General features: G+C 46.9%; 1 protein-coding gene across 1 annotated transcript in view; it reads right to left on the reverse strand.

Moving 5' to 3' along the window:
- LOC8052648 (mucin-5AC) overlaps nt 1-22,781 on the reverse strand; it is a 41,994-nt gene that overhangs the window by 18,338 nt on the left and 875 nt on the right. Inside the window, exons 2-13 of the mRNA XM_029982416.4 lie at nt 19,475-19,546; nt 17,806-17,905; nt 17,604-17,678; nt 16,429-16,610; nt 15,464-15,652; nt 10,874-11,151; nt 9,032-9,227; nt 7,572-7,793; nt 4,863-5,000; nt 3,011-3,282; nt 1,245-1,406; nt 712-877 (exon numbers count right to left, since the gene is read on the reverse strand). Coding sequence (XP_029838276.3) covers nt 712-877; nt 1,245-1,406; nt 3,011-3,282; nt 4,863-5,000; nt 7,572-7,793; nt 9,032-9,227; nt 10,874-11,151; nt 15,464-15,652; nt 16,429-16,610; nt 17,604-17,678; nt 17,806-17,905; nt 19,475-19,535 — 2,041 coding nt within the window. The 5' untranslated portion in view covers nt 19,536-19,546. The remainder of the gene's footprint in view (nt 1-711; nt 878-1,244; nt 1,407-3,010; nt 3,283-4,862; nt 5,001-7,571; nt 7,794-9,031; nt 9,228-10,873; nt 11,152-15,463; nt 15,653-16,428; nt 16,611-17,603; nt 17,679-17,805; nt 17,906-19,474; nt 19,547-22,781) is intronic.

A 22,781-nucleotide genomic window follows, 5' to 3' on the forward strand; every position in this document is an offset into this window, starting at 1 on the left:
CCTGCAGTTCAGTACATAAAAAACATCCTGCTTTTTCACTAGCTGCCGAATCATCATGAACACACATGCTCACAAAGACATCATGATGAAAGCTCTCTACGCTCATATTAAATTTGTAGTATTGTCACGAGTAAAAACAGAAAATGAAGTGAGAAACCAAAAATAAATGTTGAATTAAGCAAACTTGTGCCTGAAACTAAAACAAACATTCTGCATTGGCAATGGAAGGACAACTGCCTCACAGCAGAGCGTTACTTTATACACGCGGTATGTTCAGGAATGTTCGGAACCATAACACACGATGGTGACCGAGAGTAAGCAGGAACTACCTAGAAGACCAGAGATTTAGAAAAGAACGAACAAGGCAAAGTGGGGTTAGAACCCCATTCCTTCGGGCAGCAGTCACATGCATTGACAACTCTGCCACGCACACGGCCGTATGTATCCTAGAATATAAATGCAACAAGAGCCAAACGATTAACCAGCGGACATTCACTGGCCTCATTCAGTAGATACCAAACCAAACAGAATCTACCAATAGATAAGAAAGAGCTGAAAGCGATCATGGCCTCGGACAACATAAGCTAACAAAAACGTAGCCTCAAGCCATTCATTCACGAAGAGAGACCAATGTCAAGCTTAGAGAATGTCGAACACAAACACCATCGCAGGAAATGGCCCCACGTTAATAAGATGGTCGAAGGGACTCACTGAGTGCCCCTTCGTCTAGCAGGAGGGCGTTGTCATCCAGGGGCACGCTGTCAATGGCCACCTCCACCTCAGCGTGGGGAACGTCGTCTGCCAGGCTGTCGGGCAGAATGCCCGCCGCGTGGATCAGGTCAGCGAGGAGGTTGCTCTGCTCCTGGTCCGGAGACGACTGCAAACCGCACGACGGGCGCACTTCATTGTTTCTTTTCTCTTCCATGATCAATGTGCACAGGTCAGGATTCCAAGATAAAATAAAACTAATGTTTTCAGCCTCTGTTGACATTTGAATTACATGAAAACTTTCAGAGAACAAAAAAATAGCAGCCACGTTTAACATAAAGGCCCGAAACAGACTGACGCCTAACAAAAGAAACCTCACAGTTTTGTTCGAGCTTCAATGGATCACCCAGGAAATTTCCTACCGGCTCCTCATTTCAAACTGTCCTGCTCAGCTTAGCGAGCGACACTCAACCGTGGAAATGTCTCGAGCGGCATTCTGTCCGAGAAGACGCGGATGTTCCCACCGGAGAACTCACCCTCACTGGCTGACAGGAAGCCCTGGGGACGGTGTTTCTGTTCACTCTCAGCAGGGGATTGCACTGTTGAGACATGGAAGGAGACGTCTTCACGACTGTCACTGTGCTCGTACCAGCCATGCCTTTCAGCCGGTCTTGCCGCTGCAGGTAGCTTAGCGACTCCTGAAAGAAAAATGGGGGGGGGAGACAAAAAATTAAATTTAGTTAATCTTGATTGCAAACATAGTAGTTGTCGAGACAAGATGTCTCCAAATATTTTGGGCTGGGAGAACGTCCGGCCACCTTCAGAAACAAACATAGAACTCCTCCCTCTTCTCGAGGTTACCGCAAGATAAAAGCCCCCAAGCCTTACGAGCTTTCTGAAAAAAAAAAGCCTTACAAGCTTTCTGCTAGCCTGCTCGCAGATGCACTCAGTAGCGGGTCGGCAAGCCCCAGCTTAGTGAAATAAAAAAATCTCAGACGTGACTGACAAAAAAAGAGAAAATAAAAGATCAGTCAGTAAAACACCATTAAAGGAGTGAAGTTACAGAATGTAAACGAAAGAAAACAGGCGGAGGTGGGTTGGCAAGCCACAACACAGTCGGAGATTGCGCAATCTCTTCCCCTGCGCAATAGTTCTGCCGCGAGAGGGTGCCACCAAGCAACAAAATAAGTTTCGGTTGAGAGAGCGACCAGTGAAAACGGGTAGAAATAAATAGCAAAAGGAACACTGGAAAACTGATGAACCGGAAAATCAAGCCGGAAATAACACGAGCTGCTAGATCCATCACGGCAACGACGGTAACCACTGTAACAGATATTACCGATTTTTGAGGTCAGCCGTAGATCCATATTCGAATTCATAGCACCTTTGTTACTGTAGTTAGTGACTGTAGTTAGTGATTGTAGTCCGTGGCGTTTGTGCTCATGAAGATTCACATCAATTGGAAATTGTGGACCTTTATCAAATAGATCTCAGCGATGGTCACGTTTGTGCCATAACCACTTTGCCAACTCTGGAGTCCAGACATCATGGCAAGCAAAAAATAGATTGTGATACCGCTTACAAATAACTTTCCAGTGCTTCATTAAAAAAAAAAAAAGGAACTTAGGTTGGTTTATTGGACTTTCCAAACTTGAAACCATGTTGCACAGTCCAAAAACAGACTGGGAACACAACCGCAAGTTGAGACTAATCAGCAAGTTCTGCGTTATTCGAATTGTTCGAATATTTGAAAAACTCGAATACTTTGAACAGTAAAAGTGTGAAGCGAATCGAATCGAATAGTAAGTGCTATTCGCGAAGTTTTCGAATATTCACACACCCCTACCCAAAAGTCAAAAGGAAATCCTTGGCTGCCATTCGAAACAAGCGGGGGTTCCTCGAGATTGAAACTAGAGCCACTAAATGAGCAACGCAAACTCGGAGTGTCGGCACTCTATTCCCCATTTTTCCTGCGGGGGTCGCCATTTTGTTGCCTACAGCAGAGGGGGCGAAATGGGCGATCGTCACGATTCTAAAATGCAACTTTCTGGGCTCTCGACACGGTATCAAAACGCTCGAGTGATACTGCCCTGCCGTGGTTTGCTTTGATATTCCTGAATGTTGGAACACCATTTCTTATGATTTCAGATAAAGATTCATTCACATAACTGCCAAAAATTAGTTTAATCGTCAAGACGGCCGAGGTGTCGCTACTCCAAAGCGTAGCTCAGTTAGTAGCTCTAACTAATTCGTCCGAGAACCCCCGCTTTATACGAAATGAGACACAAAGCAGACTACCGACCGTGGGTTTGCCGGCGTGCATCGTGCCCAGGGAGGAACCTAACCCCGAGGCGTGGCCGGCCTGACTCTGGGGCCACACCTGCGCCTTATGCACCACAATCACGTTGGGCTTGGCCCCCTGGTGGGAGGAGGAGCCCAGCCCGGATGGCCTCGTGCCCCCGGGGCCCAGGCGGGGACTGATGCCGGACAGCTGCGAGCCCACGCTACGGCCGAACGTCCGGACGACGCCCGACTGGGACGTCGCAATCACATTCACCACACGGGCCTGGGTGCCTGCGGGGAGTCGGGAATACCCGAGTCATCGATGGATCAGTCGAGATTGATTGACTGGTGTACGAGAATTTGAGGTGCTAGGAGGAATGCAAGTAGCAATGAGAGACGACCAATATTTCATTCATTTACTCGCTAGTCCTCCATTTTAAGGTCATCCTTGGAGTACAATATGTAAGGAGGGTCAATACACATTATAATTCTGGTGTGACAAAAAAGAAACACTAAATAAGAAAACAGAAACCATTTAATATCCTTTTCAACTCCTTTTCATAAACATAGTTTTCGATTCTGCATCGACTTTGAAGCTACGGCGTCTTTGCAGAAGCCGGCTAAATAGGCCTTGTGAACGCATTACAAAGAGCTTGCAAGAAAAAGGTTGGTAGGGAACTTATAAAAGTTCTAGGATTGAGTAGTGTTTTACAGTAATCCCTCGTTATATCAAAGTCAACTGGACAGCAAAAAAGTTTGATACAAGTGGTATTTCGATAAAAGCAGGAAAGCCAAAAAAACAGCAACAGCAGCCTTGAAGGTGGATGGGAACACTGCGGAACACTCTGACCGCATATTTAATCAAACAAACCTTGCTTATGAACAACTCCCGACAGCTTTACTGAGTAAAAAAATAATTAAGTGAAGTTTGCCAATAATTTCATCCGGCATTTCGGTCGAGACCACGTTGAACTTCAATAAAAGCGATAACTTGAAAAAAGTGATTTGGTTATAACGAGGGATTACTGTATTTACATCCGAAGTGACTGCAGGGTGCACACTAAACAGCAATGTGCATTACATGTAGGGCCGTAGACTTTGCGGCCTACAAAGCACTGATTTCTGGAAATTTTTGATCCCGCTAGGATTTTTTAGAGCACAGCTCTTAGGCACCTGTTTCCAGGTTGAGCGGCGTCAGCGTAACCGCACGCATTGCGTCACAGTTTCTCCACTAAATTTAGCTTGGAAACTGAATTGGTGTTGAGGTCACATGACGTCAATTTCCCCACTAAATTTAGCGGCGGAACTTAACCCGCTAAATTTAGGCACGAAATTTTCGCTAAATTTCTTACTAAATTTAGATGGAAAATTTTCACTGAATTTCCCAATTTAGCGGGGAAAATTTCCCACTAAATTTAGCAAAAAAAGTTCCCCGCTATATTTCACAAAAGAATTTTCGTTAAATTTAGCGAAAATTTCCCTCTAAATGGCAGGGGAGGGTACGGAGGGGAAGGAGGGGCATACCCTCCCCTCCTTAAGAGCTGCGCTCTATGCACTACAGAGAATTGTAAACATCTTTCATTTTTTGCCAAACAGTCCCCCCTTACAACAGAATGTTTAGTTCCTTATAAGCTTTTTTTTCACCGATAGTCACCGTTTTTAGTGTTCGTCCAAACCAGATCACCAAAATATAGCAATATCCTAAAACTAAATACCGAAAGCCAAAAAGCATCTGCCAACCTCCCTCTAAAGACACCGGAAAATCTACGACCTAATGCTATGCAGGTAGATGGGTGCCACAGATTCCGTCCTGCTCCACCAGGCAAGGTTCACTTTCATCCAATACAAAACAAATTCAGTGACCACCTTACCTGTCATGGAGACGGTGGACACCCGAGGTGCCGCACTGGGGCCCCCGGCAGAGGTGGCTGTCACCATGGTGCCGCCGGGCTTTGAACCCAGCTTGCTGCTTGAGATGGGCAGCTGGCTTTGAGCAATAATTTTCACAGCTGTAAAGTAAGAGAATGACGTGCAACTGTCTTAGTGGGGTGGCATCGGCAAACTCGCGATCGACAAACTGACGAGCGACATACTGGAAAATAGCAATGGGGAAAGGGAAGATACTGGAAATCAACAGCTTTGCTGTAGGTATGTACACTGCACGACGCCGTTAACACTAACAAGCAATTGCCATTTATATCTGTATTTCACTCAGTACCAAAGGGCTGTCATCATGGCCAAATGCGATGCCTCCAATACCCTTTCAAGGTAGAATGAAAGAAAAGCGCCAATGTCGTGTTCGTGCTAGCAATGTCGCACGCTCCCATATTCCTGCCAACTACGCCTATAACAAGGCTCTACTGTAGGGTGTTTCCGCAGTTCAAGCAGCTTTTTAGCCTGCCTGTGCTATACACTAACACCCAGCTATCAGTCAACCTTGGACTGTGCATTATTGTTAACAAAGTATGTAAGCCTCTGCACCACTTATATGTAATGCCGCAGAAGGGGACAGGGACTCCATGGGGGTCATTCGAGGCCAGCAGGAATTCCTCAAGATCAACAAGTGTAACAACTCCTGTTCCGTCATACTTCTTTCACCATAACTTAGCAAACAGCGAATGCTACGGACTGCTCTAGCCACTTAGATAGAGGCAAGACAGATCACAGTAGGGATGTGCAAATAGTGATTTTTCTATTCGAAGCTAATCATTCTTTTGTACGAAAATTTTGGAATCAAATCAAATAATTTCAAACCGAAGTGAATAGACTGTGGTAATCAATACAGTCATGGTAAAGGAGACCATTGACCAAAAAAAAAAATGAAATGCAAGGTCGGAAGGGTAGTTCACCAGCTCACCTCCACAATTACTCTTATTTCAATACAGTTATGCCTCATTAATATAGACACTTCCATTGCCCACAAAAAAGACTAAAGAGGAAACTTAAGACTGTTTACACGTAAGAATGTAAAAGCATTTCTACATGCGGCGCATTCCTAGAAGCAGCGCGCCACGTCTTCCTCTCTCACGCAGCGCTCTGACGGTGACAACACACTCTCCCACTGTGAAGGCGCGGCGAACCCCCTGGCCCCATGCCTTCCGTGATGATGCATCTCACTGCTGTGCTTTCCTTTGCGTTTTATGTCTGAGGCGCATCCGCTTTGACCTCGAATAGCCTCGTCGGCTTCCGTGACGAAGCATCTGCGTTGCTGTGCTTTCGGCGAATGGGAATTTAACTGCCGTTTCGCTGGCCAATGGGAATTCAACTGCCATTTCGCTGCTACAGACAGTTACAAACCACGCCCACTTCGCTCCATGGAACCAGTTAATGCTTTCACATTAAAATCGTCCATAATGTGAACTGTCTATAATAGTAAATCAAGGTCAAGATCACAAATAATGAACAAAAAGCGTTGCTGCAAAAGACACGGTTTATTTAGGGAAAAAATGCTGAGACTCGTTTGCACAGACACTTTGGCGTTAGCTATTAAAAACGCAATCCGAAATCGATTCGAGGGAGTAGGCTTGTTGCCGCTATTTTTATTGCTACTTACGTTCCAACCTTGGTTGGTGAATTCATTTCAAGTATGTACCACATAGTGGTTTTGTTTGTTATTTTTTAGTCTGAATTAAGGCATGCTTTGCAGAACGTGAAACTTCGAAACACTTTGAAAATATTAGAAGTTTCCGAACAGCCTTATTCAATTTGAACTTTGAATCGAATATGGAATTATTTGCTTCGATATTCAAAAGTTTTAGATTATTCGTGCAACCCCACATCATGACCCTTACCAAAGGTATGGGGGCAAGAGCGTAACCCAAGCAGTAGAAGAGGGGAAGGAGGAATTCCTCTCTTACCCGGATCCTCTTTTGCGTGTCTCAGAGGTTGTCTTAGTCCACCCTGGAGATTAGCACTCCTGGAGATTACATGTCGGGATTTCACGGTGTATATATATGTGTGTGTTTTCCGAGAATAAACTTCATTTGCAAGTAGCGCTCTGTGTTGTTCGTTTCTTTTACCTGTCCATTGTTTTTAGTGCTTTTACCCTCAAAAACAAGATTAGCACTCAAAATTCATGCAGAAGTGGCTTTCCTCTCTTTCCACCCATGGCTTCGACAGCACCAAGCACAACTGGTGAGAAAGTCGCACAACTACCTCAGACGCGCCGATTGCCTCACTGCGACGGTAGCCTTCTCCATTTGTCAAGTTGCGGCGAGACAGAACATTGCAAACAACACGTTTCGATGGCTCTTTCTCACGGTTCCTATCTGTGACGTCACAAAGAGGATTATCAACTGCCAGCGACAATTTCGGTGGCGCGTGTGAAAAGCAGGTGGAAGCTCGCAGTCGTCGCGTCCTTAAACCAACACCGCCAAAGCTAACAGTCTGAGAATCCTCTTGCCTCAACTAATAAAAGCGTAATTCATTGTACTCGAGACGTCATAATGGGCGTTTGGTCGATTGTGGAAGGCGGACCAGGGTAACACTCTTGGTTGCATGCGTCGCCTACAGAGCGTGTTCGAAGGAAGGATTCTTCCCGCATGCGTCCCAGAGTCGCGAGAGAAACCCATCGGACTCACTGCCTTCGGGCCGGTACTGCATCATGGCCCCCTTGGGCACCGAGATGGTGGCCTTCCCGTAGCTGGAGCCTCCTCCACCAGGAGAGGGGAGCTGGGGCCCCCCCAGGGGGGAAGAAACACCCCGGGGCAGGCGCAGGGGCATCCGGGGGTTCACCGTCACCGCCCGTGGGCGCACTGCCCTCGCGATGCCCTGTTCGCTTCCGGAGACGGACGGGGACGGAACTGCAAAGAGTATGGCTCATTGGCTACCATTTTTTTGGCATTTATTGAGAGGTACATCTGTAAAAGAGCCCGCTACCCAAGTCGGGAAATTTCAGCAAGAAACAATTTCGCGTTGGTAAGGCTGGTTCGGAGATTTGCGTTTGCGTGTGACCGTCCGCGTGAAGACACCTTGAATTCCGATACGACGCGCTGCACGAAACTCGGCTGGCACGGCGACCACCTTGTCAAAAAAGCGGTCATGAGTGGTCGATCACGGTCGAACGTAAGCATCCGAATCGGCCCTAAGTATGCTTGCAGCAAAAAGTCGTTAGTTCGTACCTTGTTAATTTTTTGATTTTGGACAAATCAAACCAATCGCCACGGTACGACCGCACTGCATCCAACTCCACGAATAAACGAGCCCTTTAATTTACTGACAAATTGGCTCCACCACAAATAATTCGTAACTGCATGCCACCACCCGTGCACCCAGTAAACTACCAATGGCGGCTATCCCAACCGAGCAATATCGCACAAGCAGCGCGCAGTTCTTACTGCTTATTTTTTTTCTCAGCCAGCTATATTCTGTCATTTTCAACTCTCTTTTCTCTTTGATTGCAAGCATGTCTGCATGGCAAACTTGGCATCCAAGTTCAAGTTCTGCTCAAATTATATTAATGCTACATCCCAGGTTCAGATTTGCGTTTGAGTGCTCCGACCGACTGCGCCAAGACCACTTGCGACGACGTACGACGACACGTTAGTGCCACCTGTCGAGCAGGAATGCTTTTCACGTGCATACATTTTGTGCATCATTCTTTCGTTGCAAGTTTAATACCTTTCTGACAATGTCATAAAAAGACACTTTCTCATAGACAGTACATAGAGTTGTACTCGCAATCATTGCAAAAGGTTCAGTTTACTTGCGCCCAGATCGAAGGGGTTCTAAGGCGACCTGATAAATGACGTCGGCAGCCAAGTATGTTCATTAGTCGTAAGCTGTCCCACGTGGTGTTAGTGTTAGTGCCAGGGTCAAACGCAAACGTGCAACCCAGCCTTTCGGCTATGCAGTGCACTATTACACCGTCCCGCGACGTAATACCACTCCAGCTCGAGGAAAGCATCGCTCCAACATGCCCGGGGAGAAAGTGCGAATTCTCCCCGGGTAGCACAAAGAAACCGATAACAGGTACGAGCCATACGAAGGTTTAAGCGCCTGAAGCGGTAAAAACGACGAAAGAAGCAGAGTCCAGCCTCACCGGGAGTGGTGACCACGGAGGTGACGCTTGTAGTGAGCGCAGCATACTCCCTCGTGCCGGCACCAGGCAGCACGGCCTTGCCCTGGTGCATGGCAGACGTGGATCCTGGGGCCGACACCGTCTTCACCACCGGCACCGTTAGGGGCGGCTGCAGCATTCCCGAGGAGGACGTACCGCCCGTCGACACCAGTATCACCTGGGTGCAATAAAGAAATCGTGAAGTATTTTAACGCGGAATGCGTTTTAGGGCTGGTTTCTAAAGGCTGGTTTTCACACTAGCATTTCTTTAAGACCAAGTTCTCGCTATCTCTTAGGGTGAGCACTCTCACGCTGGCACCACCTATGAGCTGACCCTGGAACTGACATTCACTAGAGTGAAGGTTTTCTGGAATTTGCGAGATTAAATGTATGCACTATCTACCAAAAATGGTAATTCGTAACATTGGTCAAAGTTTTCCGAGCCAAGAAAGAGAGTGATGCACGAAAAAAGTTGGGAATATATGGAAATCATAAGTGTTCTATGACCACTTGATAGTTTGTTCTCTCGTTGCAAAAAGTTCTAAAAGGTTTTAAGGCACTCGGTTGTAAGTAGTCACAAGTGTGTAAACCAGCATGAAGTCTAGGGTGTCACAAAAGTTTGTAACAAAAACTTTCAGCCTTTCCACTCCGGTGAAGAAGGAACACCAGCGAAGCTGTACTATGGTCAGATGACCTCAAGGACGACTTCTTGGACGACCTCAAGGACGCCGCCTAAGGACGATGTCTAGGATGACCTCAAGGACGACTTCTAAGATGACCTCGAGGACGACATCTAGAGGACGACCTCAGGGACGACATGTAGACAACCTCAGGAACGGCGCCAAGGACGACCTCAGGGACAACGTCTAGGACGACCTCAAGGACAACTTCTAGGACGATTTTGAAGACAACATCTAGGACGACCTCAAGGACGACTTCCGGGACGACCTCGAGGACAACCTCTCGGACGACATCAAGGACGACGTCTAGGACAACCTCAAGGACAACTTCTAGGACGACCTCGAGGACAATCTCTCGGACAACCTCAAGGATGACGTTTAGGAAGACCTCAAGGACGACTTCTAGGACAACCTCAAGGATGACATCTAGGACGATGCCTAGAAAAATTCAGCCTTTCCACTCTGGTGAAAACCAGAGTGGAAAGGCTGGAAAGGTTGTCCGCCATCTTAAAGCAAAGCCGACAAGCCGATTGTCTGGTTGCCGCCGTCGTTTATAGATGGCGCTAGCTGTCCAGAGTTTTGTGTTGACATTTCTTTGCGGGGGACACGATCCAGGGAAAACTAGCCCTTAACACCTTCAGTCTAAAAAACATAACATGGCCAAGTTTCTACACAAAAATCTTCTCATCCTTGACGGGAGTCAAACCAATAAACTCTCGCTCAGTAGTCTAATGTCTGCTCAGTTCTAGTCCATGGTGCTGAATGTTCCGCATCGCCTACCAGAGGTAGGCAATGCAAAACATTCAGCACTATGAATGCAGAACAATCGGCACTATGGATGCAAAACATTCCGCACTATGGACGCAGAACTATGGATGCAGAACTATGGATGCAGAATGTTCGGCACATTCAGCCCTATTCACTACACTCACGTCACCTACCAGATAGGACACGAGCGTGTGTGTTAAAACTACATTGTCAAAAGGACGCCCCATCCGGCGCAAAGGGGACCCGACAGACAAAAGTGATGCGTCAGCTATCGGCTAGTCTCGCGTCCTCGGCAACTGAACATGCGTCCCCCGCCAAATGCCGATGCGTGCCCCACATTGGCCCGCGATAGGCGACGTGTTAAACTCTGGCTCACCTTGGGAGCAGACGGAGGGGTTACGGTGGTCTTCTGGGGTGCCAGGGTGACTCGAACTGGCGCAGGCCCCATCGGCAAGTTCACCACCTTGGTGGCGACTCCCGGGACGATCCCGGAAGAGCCGAGTCCCGTGCCGGTTCTGGCAATGCCGTTGCTTGCCCGTTGGGGCGGGGGGGCGGCGGGGGACGTGGCGGCAGCCGCAGACGAGGAGGAGTCCAGACTCAAAGAGCGCTTGCGCTTGCGCTGCATGTGCTCGTCCTCTCCGGTTGGATCACCAGCTGCATCATTGCGTAAAGGCAGGTTCAGACACTCCCAACTGCTTATGAACGTGTACCTTAACCTTTTGGGGTCATGCGAGTTTTCCACTTGTAGGCCCCTCTAGTCAGAACTAATTTAAAAAAGATCAAATCCATGAGTGACTTCAAAATTTATCTCTTTAATATACTACGATCAATATATTAACTTTGATATAACTATGCAATGTCATGAATGTTTTTATTTGAATGACTGAACTATACTAGCGTATTTGCTTACCATATGATACTTTTCAAAGCAAATGCCGAGGTGCAAGTCAGGGTGTCGAGTGCAGGTTTTAAGTAGAAAACATTTTAGTGTCTTTGCCTTTTGACTTCCCTGTGACTGCAGACTACACAGTCTCCAGCCTCCACAATACGTAAAATGGAGACAGAGTAAAGGCTGCCATCTTGAACACCCAAAGGCATGCACAAAATGCCTGCCCGCGCATATAGCAAAAAAAAAAAAAAAAAAAGGTGTCCCGCCTTTTACGGCATTTGTTGGATAGTTTACATACCCAATCAGAGGTGGAAAGTTGAAATTTTCGAGAGGTACCCGACGCTTGCCCGCAAAGGCGAAATGAGCCTGTCGGAGGAGCCCCAGCACTTGTCCAGAATGGTGATATTTATTTGTCGGGACATACCCAACATGTGACCCCAAAGGGTTGAAACCTCTTAAAATCTCTCGCCACGAAAAAACACAATTACACTTCCTATTGAGTAGCCATGGAACACTTATTTTTCTTATATTTCCTTTTTTTAACGCATTGTTATTTTTCGGGGGGGGCATAGAAACCCTTTGACAAGGTTATTAACGATCATTTCTCAAAGGATAGTGTTAACCCCGTAGACGATTTAGGTAAAATATAACTGGCTTTATTGTCGGTCACCCCAAGAGATTCCAAGAGCTGTCGTAAGCCAACGCAAGTGTGTGAACGAACCTTAAAGGTGCACTAAAAACGTTTCTGAGATTGTCTGTTCTCGATGATAACTTAATTTATGGGCACCAAGCATCCTAGAAACCCAAAAATTATGCTAGTGCGACGTCTATTTCCCTACTAAAAATGTGATCAAAGTTAGTGCCACACCCCTTTCTGAGCAGAAAAATCTGGAGCGCAGATTCTAGCGGAGGCACCGGCGGTGCCTCCGCTGCCGGCATCTTTGCTTGCGATTGGCTGACACGCGCCTGTAATCACGTCACCGGCGCCTCCGCTGAATTTTGTGCTCCAGATTTTCCCGCTCAGAAAGGGGAGTGGCACAAACTTCTATCCCATTTGTAGAAAGGAAATAGACATCACACAAACATAATTTTTCGATTTCTGGGATGCTAATATCCCGTAGAATGAGGTATCACCAACGACAGACGATCTCAGAAATGTCTTTAGTGCACCTTTAAAGGGATTGTCTGGTCAAATTTTGTGTTCAAATAAACAATCATTTGTACCCTAACTTTTTGTTTGTTAATTGAATATCATTGTTATTGCCTCGGAACACATCGCCCATACAATACAGTCTAAGCTCGTTATAACAGACCTTAACTTTGACCATGATTTTGGTCTGTTGTAAAAGGAGTATGTTGTATGCAGATATGAAGTTGAGTCAATGGTATGTAGAGGAAAACCAACCAAACTTCACAAATCGGTATGTAATATCCAAATGCATGTTGTAACCAGGTCTGTTATAATGAGCTTAGACTGTATCTGAATTTTATATGGCCTTCTGCATGAGCAATTGAATTTTAAACTGTTCCAATCGCATCCTAGGGTAAACGGTGCTTTCGTTGGCAACATTGAAGCCCCGACATCACATAACGCAAAGCGAGCATAGCAAGCATTTTATGTCTCGTCGTTTGCCTGCGAGTGAATGCTGCAGCTATTTCATTTTTGTTGTTGTGCTCGACTCTTTTCATAAATGGGTGAGATTTTGGTTGCGCAGTTGGAAGTCAGAACCACCGGGGAGCATCTGCGATCCACAAGAAATGCAGCGACGAGCAAAATGCATCGTCGCCGTGCGTAGGAAGCACTGGGTCACCATCAAGATCGAGATTCCGCTTATGGAGCAATCCTTTCACGGAAGAGAGTTACGAGCTGAGCTTTAAGCCGAGAGAAGGCTCCTAAGCCAAGGTGCGATGCTGTGCCAACAATATTCGACTACGTCTACCCACTCCTCGCCCAAATCGGATCAATCAGTTTGATTATGCAGCGAAACTGGAACCAACAGCTAAGCCATCTTGAAATGATGCCAAAAGTCATATTTAGCAAGCGTGCAGCCCGATTCTGCTTGACCCGCGTGTGACAATGGAGCGTGGCTACGATCCACCAAGATCGTCCAAGTCAAGTGGCAATCTTGAAATGTTACATGCATTTTGAACATTTTGAATGATTCGCTGCTTGTCTTCGACCCACGGGCATCGCCTCTGAGGGAACGACCTGCAGCCGCATCACTGATACAGTGGACCCCCCGATATGTGGACCCAGAAGCCGCTCCTAATCCCAGATGCCGCTTCAGAGGCAAAATCCGCGTGCTTCACTTTGCAAGCGCTCCTTGACCGTCGCAGTTCTGTATGCGCGAAACGGCATATGTTTGCTCAAAGCTCACGGCTGCTTTCGAGTAATATCTTGCTAAAAGGCGCTACATCTTTGCACACGCTTGGAACTGCATTACAAGAAACATATTTCAGTAGGGTACAGCATAGGAAACCGCATAATTCGAAACAAAATACAAGACATCCCTCAACCAACGCTTGTTATCCTGAACATCCGACAATCCTTCGCGTTATGCGACGTCACGCAGCAGCTACAGATGTCAGCCATTGACTCTGGTGAAATTCAGGATGCGGTTTTGTGCACACGCTCATGAAGGTTTAATTAATATTGAGACATCATATATCAAAATAAAAATGATGTTTACCAATATGAAGGCTCCCTCGATGTAACGAGCGCAAAAACATACTTCCAGTTTCGACCGGATAATCTCTTTGAAGTTCAGTGCTTGCACCACCGACTTGGCCTGCAGTGATCAGCTGTTTTTTGCACAATCCAGCCTAAGCTCGGTATGAAGGTAATGGTACCCAGATCAAATTTAGTTTGGTGTCGTCACTGGGAAGCATCTTGGAAGCCCGGGAGTTACAGCCGACATTCCGCCAAGACAGCTAGCAAAATGTTGTCTGCTGTTTTGATGCTCCAGAGACTCATTTTGGAGTTCATCGTTGCGGCTTTGGCCACCTATGTGTTTTGCTCGTTGCCGCCGGTTTTGTAAATTAATGTGGGCATGAAACTTTACATGGCATCTCTTCACTTTATGGAGGATGTAGCCTGTTCACCACGGTGTGCACGCAAACAAACGCTACGATCAGCAAACGAGCCAGACTTGGACAATGAGCACTTTCTTTCTCTACCAATGAATTAATCGTGCCCAACGAACACACGACATTGAGTAAAAATTTGAGACAAGTACCGATGCACTTAAGGACAGTCTGCATAGCAGCTAAGCCCATTACCACTTCTTAGCAACTTTATCTGTAGCAAAAGCTCTCTACTAAATATATCGCTGAACTTTACATCAACGTTTTGTGACAAAGCTGGCATAAACTCTGCAGTAGCGCAAATTTTATATGACTTCCCCGTAACGTGTTGTCAACTATATTCCATGTCAGCCTTTCTGCATAATGCTGGCGGGCCTAGCACGTTTCTTCGGTACTCAAAGAGAAAGGAGGCAAGAAATAAACAAAGGAAGACATCTCCCACTCCTCTTTCCTTTTCTCTAACTAGAGCAGCATCTCCAGTGTCGCTAGGTGGAAAGGGTGACCCCTCTCACCCTTTTCTGGGTGCAGTGCAAAGCTGCAGTGCCACAGAAACAATGCTAGCCTCGCAAATGCTGTGCAGGAAAGTTGGTTCAGTGTGAAGGCTGGTTCAGACATTGACGTTGGTTGCATTTACAGCAAGGAAAATGACAGCACCGAGCCAACCTTGACTTACGATTGGTTGCTTGCCCCATTGTGTAAGGCAAACAGCTTCCCTGGAGACTTTGTCCTTACTGCCGTTTCAGTTGCTACGAGTGTTAGCAACGCAACTGCCTGAACCAGGCGTGACGGTGCACTATCGAGAGACAAGGCTAGAAACACGTTTCAGGAGTGAAACAAAATGGAAACGACGAAGCACGAAAACGAAACCGGAAGTGAGAACGCGGACACGCTCGTCGCGCAGGGTGCTCCCTTCGCAGTGCCGGAAGACCTAAAAGGAGCTCCCACCTCCGACATGGGCCAACATCCCTCCCGGGAGTAAGAGCACGCCCTCACCCGGGGTGGCGGCTGGGGTCGCCGTGGGGCTGGGGCACTTGACGCCGGGGGGGCCGCACCCAGACCCTCCAAGGCCCAGGACCCTAGCAACGCCTGTGGAAGCCACCGACGTCGGCGTTGGAATCCGGGTTGGAGTGGACGGGCTGCCTGGTGGCACGGGGGACACGGCAGAGGAGGAACCATTCCCAGCTGAGGAAAAACAAGAGGGGTGGCCGCTTGGACTGTGTCGCACGTCTAAAGGGTGCGCCCAGTCAAACACATGTTAAATGCGGTTTGATTGCGGTGAAGAGGATCAAAATAATTTGGCCGAGTCACCTGGATTTTGATCCAGAATATCAAATAAGAGGTCCCAAAACCGAATCTAAAAATTCAGTAAAAACAACAGCTTCGTTTTGTCACTGAATAGCCGCCGCAAATGGCTATACTCAGCGTCAAGGTAGCTACGCTACATTGCCAGGGCTAGCATAGTTTCTGCGACGCTCCAATGCTGTCAGAGCTACTTGCTAGGGTGTATGGCTTCATTTGGCATCCCCTATGCATGACAGAGTGCCCTTGAAATAGCGCGGGGTTGCAGCACAGGGACACTACGCTAACCTTGACAATGTTACAAAAGAAAGTTTACGCCAAGAAAAGTTGCAGAGCACTTTCAGTGATTCCTCCTCTCCCACACTGCTGGCAGCACATCGAAGGTAAAAAAATAAAAAAAACGAAGCAAGGGAAGAGGCTCGCAGCAATTCGTGACGTTACCAAACGTTCTGGGGGGATTTCAAAAACTGCGAACCATCTAGAGGCAATCCAGCTTTTCTATCTGCAGCACAATATGGAAGGAGAATCCCGTGATCGGCAGTAGTGCACCGTCTAAAGCATATCTCTTATTTTTGAAGGCCGGCATACGCCCCATTTTCTGCACATGAATGCGAGTGATAAAGCATCAGAACCAACTTTGTTCCACTCAGGTGACTCACGGGAATCCTTGTTGACTCCTGTGGCACTGGGTGGCGGCATGGCGGCGTTCTTGGCGGCCTGTATGTTGGCGGCGCTGTTGGCGAGTGCGCTGAAGGCCGTCTGGGGCACCAGACGGGGCATCAGGGGGATGAGGCGACGGCCCTCAATGGCCCACTCCGCACCCGTGTTGGGACCCAGGATGCTGAAAACATGAGGGCCACATCAATGTGGGAACAGCAGGAAAAAAAAAAAACAATGACAACAGGGCCAACGTTGTATTGGGTGAGCGCCGTTCGTTGCATGAGCCTCGAAAAAATGCAGCTGCTGATTGCTGATATATTTTCCTTCTCTAGTCAGCGGGAATTCCAGTTCAACTGCACTTAGCTCTGCCATTCATGAAAGCTCGTTCAAGCTCCCGCTGAGCCGAAGATTGTCTATGTAGAGCAAGTGCTCCAAAAAGCGTCTTTTGTGGACTGGAACGCAAGGAGGGTCACGGCAATCAACGGGCAACACACAGAGAACGCTCAATGATGAGGCATCCAAGCATACGCCTTATTGGTTGAGATCGGAAAATTCTGTGGGAGCATCTGGGGCATAAGCAAACGCACGAGGTGCACAAAGAGCAGACAAACTTGCATGCTGTATACCAAACTTAAGCACCGGTAATGTAAGCCAGGCTTAGAGGGATGGTGAACCGAAATTTGGATTTAAAAAAAAACAATGCGAGAGATGTAGGCGGGACGCTACAATTCCTACAACACTACTCGTAAGGCGATATCTCAAATGGACGGCCGTATTTTCGGAAAAAGAGGTCGAGATTGAACGTGGCCGACGAGGCGCGTGACGTGAAGATACCTAGTTTCTTCCTCTCTTCGCTTCGCTCCCTCAAGGCTGCGAGGCGGAGAAGACGCGAGGCCGTTCCCTCTCCTTCTCGGAGAAGCATGACGTGAACATTTCTGTCAAATGCACTTCCTTTTCTAGAAAAATATGGTCATCCATTCGAGATATTGCTGTACGAGTGATGTTTTGGTGTTTGTAGCATCCCATTGCATGCTTCTGCCGCATGTTTTGTGGAATCCAGATTTCGGTTCAGCATCCCTTTAACACCAGGGTACGAAACTTTTGAACTTTTCCTTTCCATGCCTGGCTGCACGGAAAAAGAGAGATTAGCTCCGAGTGCTCAACACAGGCTTACCGATCCGCAATGGTGTTCAACCTCTCGTCATTGACAGCTCTGCGAATCTCCGCCCGATGCCGCTCCAGCGATATGCTGCAAAGCCCGTCAATCATACTCTTTGATTAAAGGCGTCCTTTTCAACATTTCAAAAGATGGTGCATGTAGCACCATCTTTCTTTACTCTCGTTGAAGCAAAGGAGAAGAGAGACAGGGTGCTTACCAGAGAATGCCACTGAGCTCCTGGAGCATCTTTTTCTTGTCCTTCGTCAGCTCCCCTTGGGCTCGAAAGGCCGACACCACCGAGGCATATGCCTCCAGTTCTACGCATTAAATGCAAAAGCGGGAGCTTTAAGAAAACGGCTACACTTTTACTTTCTTACAAACATTAGAGCAGCTTCCAATTGAAAGCAACAAATTACACTATGTTTCAAAGGGCCACAAAAAAGAAGCTGTTAACCCTTTCATGGTCACTGACGTACCTGTACGTCAGCGCGGGAGCGTCCCGCATGGTTGCTGACGTACCGGTACGTCCGCGACTGCTCATTCAAAAATTCGCGCCTCTGCTTGAACGGGCGCGTTCGCGGGGACGTGCTGCCATCTGGTGGGTTTGTAGGGAACTACGACTGTATAACTCCGGTCGTGTTTGTTTTGGCGCGGTTTTTTAAATTGCGAAACTAGACGCTCTGAGCAAGTGATACTTTTGAGATGGTCGCCCGTGCCGGCTGCTCGGGGGTAGTGTAGTGGAGATTGGAACGATGGCTCTTGGGGTTCAGACTTTGAACCCTTCTCGGACTGAGTCGGATGACAGCTCGACATCCCATGAACAACTGGAAACCAGCTCGGTTTGGAGTCCGAAGTCTGACCAACAGCCGCACCGTCTGCTAGAGTGTCTCAGAAGCGGGCGCATCCAAGTTTTAGTCGTTTTTGTTTCGTTCAGCCTCCAGCTAGTGTGCCGCAGATGTTTTGAAGCGTGTGTACTATTTATTTTAAATCTTACATTTTTTTATGCGACAATAAACTAGTGTATACTCTTCGCTATCGCATCGAGCAAAAAAACCCGACCACGGGCGCGCATCTTTGGACAAAAAATGTGACCATGAAAGGGTTAATGGGCCATGCCAAGCGCAAAGGAAATTCTACCTTTAAACATCTTGACTAAAACTAGTCAGGAAACCTCAGCCGACGGAAGCCATATTTGAAAACGAGCATCTTCGTACCTTCCCCACAAAACAATCTGCAATGCTAGGGTCAGCCCTCTTCCTCGCTCGGTCATTTCTGCAAGCTGAGTCCACCAAGGCTGTAGTGCTGAACTTTCAGCATCACCTACCAGAGGCCCATGTGGGCCACAGATAGAACACGTTCGGCTGGGACTCGTCATCTAACCGCTTAAACACGAAATGCGGCCGACCGCCGATGCAGTGCTCACGTTCAACCTGGGCGTCATGCTCACCTCTGGTAGGTGACGTAGGAAATTCAGCACCATGACCTTCTTATCTAAGAGGTGTGGAATCAGTCTGCCCTGTCTTTTCCCCATTGGGATAGAGAAAATGAAAGGAGCCTATCATGTTCTTTGGATTTGCTTGCCTACTTCCTATCGTTTTCCTTTCTCTTTAGCAATTATGTGTTTTCCTACATGCATCCCACTGCCTTTTCCTGCTTTCGTGTTTATAACGAGTTTCACAAGACCAGGATTCACGTCCCTCATACTTTCGACACTGACAATGAGTTAAGAAAGAAAATGCTCCTTTCTCGGCATTCCTCGGCAGTCTTCGAGACAAAATGCGAAGACCCTGGGGCTTGACTAGCTAAGAACAGAGAACTTGACCATGAGTCAACAAGATAATGAAACTTGTGGAGCAAACAAAAAGGACTCCCGACATCTGACTCACCCAGTTTCCTGAGCATTCTCTGGCATTCATCCCGTGTGTAGTCCAGAAGCATTGGCCACATGGCTGATGGTCCTGCAGAAGAAAACTAACATTCACTGCAACACCAAAGTGCAAAATAAAGGTAGTACCATATTTTTTGGACTATACATGTCTAAAAGTTGAAATATTATGCTGCCCGGATTACCTACAGGTGGGGGCTACATAAGGATTTGTTTTTACACAATTGTTCATTATGACCAGATGTGACGGATTTTGCGAACGGTAGATGATTTTTCAATGATTCAAGCTTCCTTGTGTGCCGTTGAATCGGGCATATTTTAAGGAATACTGCGTATGATCATTATTTTTTTTTCATGTGGAATATCTAAGGAAAACTCATTTCTCTGCCAAAACTTGCCCCCGCAAACTCTGCACTCGGTGCGGGCTATAATTCAGAAAACATTGTACTTCACCAAAGCAATGATGCGCTTCACTCATTACACCTTTATGTGGGGCAAGCATACAAATTGTTAAAGTACGCTGGGCTAATGCTTCCTCTGAGCCAGATACTGAAAGGCACATATGTGTGTGGGGGTGGCTTTGAAGGCAGGTTAAACACAGCTTGCAAGTGACCCAAAATCTGTTTCCTGTAAACAAAGGATGACGAGTGGGGAAAGCATAGGCAGTAGAAAGAGAGGGACTTTTTTTTTTTTTTTTTTTTTCAATTAATAAGTGAGATTGAGAGGGGCTCAAGCGTGTTAATACATTAACTGGAAAGGCAAACATGAGTCATGGAAACAAATGGCAGTTCGGGTAAGTCAGCTAAACTTGGTGTCACTTGAAGAGACAAACGAGTGTTGCGTATAGCTCATAGGCTACACAAAGTAGTTCCTACAAGGTTTGGTTGCCAGAGAAGCAAGCAACCAAACAACTTGAAATTTGCACATGCGAATAAAATAACAAATAACTGATCTTTGATGTATACACAAGTATCTTAAAGGGGCCCTCCGGAGCTTTCTGAGATTGTCTGTTTATGTTGTTATATTCCATAGTAGGTGCAAGTTAATATGTATACTAAGTTTTAGATTACAAAACCGTTTATTGAGCAGATGGCAGTAGAAATATATCGGGACTATTTTCTCTTGGAAGACAATCCCCCATTCCCTGGCCATCGCTAAAACTTGACCAATGGAAATGCTGCATCACACGGTGAATGCAAATGTTATTATTGCAACACTTTTTAAGCTTGTTGTAAATTAGAGTTTGAGAAAAACGTAAACTGATTGTGGTGCGGGAAACATAGTCCGCAATTATCGCTCCAAAACCAGCGAACTATGTTTTCTCCCCGCAAGCTTGTTGCTAGGGGGTGATGCGTCAGCGCGTCGGCTTGTCTGCTTCCCGGGGCGTCTGCAGGCGTGCGTTTGCGGGACACGTGTTCCTTCTTCCCGTGGATCCCGACTCCGAAGTCAGCTTTGCAATCCTTCCATGTAAACAAGTCAAACTTTTCCTTGTCATCTGTGGAATGCGACTGCGTACTGCAGTAGCAGCGCGACGATGCGGTGCGACGAACGACGACTGCTGAGCACAAAGTCCGGGCTCCTTGACGACGGTCCGCGCGTGTTCTAGAGATTCCTCCGCGGGTCGGCGGTCGGCCGCGTTGGTGACGCGCAGTGACGCCGGAATCCTTCGTTTGCTATTGGCTGACGCGTAAAGAGATGCCCCTCCCGTTTCCCGCGGTCATCTCAGAAAGGGGCACGTGCCGGGGACTTTGATAGCAATTTTAATAAAGAAATCCGCCGCGCATGACCGCAATTTTATGATATTTACGATCCTTAGGGCCTGTGGATTGAGTTACCGCCATAAATAGACCATCGCAGAACGCTCTGGAGAGCCCCTTTAATTCACTACATAAATGAGGAAGCTGGTATAGTCAGTGACAGGTTAAGAATAAAGTGGAAGCTCCTCTCCCCACTTTAGCAGAGCGAATGCTAGAGAAGAGGCGACCTCCTCTCCCACGTTTGCTCTGCTGAAGTGGAGAGGGGAGCTTCCACTTTACTCTTAACCTGTCACTGGCTATAACATTCCGCAAGGAGGCAACTTCCCCGTTATGGTTCTTGAGGTGAAGAAGAGTAACTATAATGGCCCAACTCCACTGTCCTGATCTGCATGTCAGCTTTTGGAAGCAGACATTTTAGGAGCAGTCAGTTTCTGTTCTAGTGTTAGACAAAATTCGTTAATCCAAAAACCAACAGAAATATTCATGCTAAAAATGTATGTTACCGACCCGTCTGCAACTTCATGCAAAGCCCTCAGCGCACACATAAAATGGTGCCACCTGCTCGCTACCCCTACACTGCCGCCGCACAAAGTTTGAGCTAGCGCTTGTATTACTGGCCCACATCGTGATTCCCCACCTAGAGTTTGACCAGCCAATCTAGAAGTTTGTGAGTAGAACCATTAGACAATCTTGAAATGCAGTTTTTGTTTTACGGGTTTATATCTCGAGCTATGTGGTCGGAGTGTATTTAAATACAAAATTTTTAGCCAGAAGCTTCATGCTTGCTGGTATACCAAAGAAATAAAAGTGGTATAAAAGGGGTATTTTCCACCTCGTCTACCACTGTGGATGCCTACGAAAGCTTGTAGGGGATACACCTAGATATTGAAAGGACCTCGACCGTGCCTGCTATCCCGGAGAAGCACTACATGCACTTGTATTCGACTTTCTGTGTGCCATAGTAGCTGGCACTGCTCCAGTATCCCGGGTTTTTCAGGCAGAAGGTAGGGCACACAATGAAACACTAATATACACTCCGCAGTAACTGCACGATGAAACATAGATAAGCTTATTCTTAATATTATTTAACTGCACAATGAAACATAAATAATTTTATTTTGAATATTATTTAGTAGTGAAAGATAGTATGTTGATTCCCGGTAATGTTTAATCTTTCTTCGGTAGGATTCAACCAAGGTCTAGACAAAAGGTTTGAAGCCTCGTAGAGCCATGTTACACGCTCGCCAACAATTCTAATAGTGCACCATGAGGACCGTGTAATTGAGACCTAACTAAACCTACTTAAAAACGAGTGCAAGCTTTGCTATACCAACTCCCCAGAGTCCCTCCCAACTTCACAGGGAGTAGCTCCCAAAATAAGGAATGGTCTTAGAAATGGGCATACTAGCAGACAGATCCTGTTCAAGCGAAGACGGTCAGAGCACGAATGATCCTTGTTTTCATTCTCACTGGCCTAAATATGAAGCATATGCTGGCATTAGAACACTGTTTCCTCGGAAGAAAGCGCAATCACAACGCAATCTGGAATAC

Source organism: Ixodes scapularis, unplaced genomic scaffold (genome assembly GCF_016920785.2).
Source record: "Ixodes scapularis isolate PalLabHiFi unplaced genomic scaffold, ASM1692078v2 PGA_scaffold5__190_contigs__length_132052651, whole genome shotgun sequence".
NCBI lineage: Eukaryota > Metazoa > Arthropoda > Arachnida > Ixodida > Ixodidae > Ixodes > Ixodes scapularis.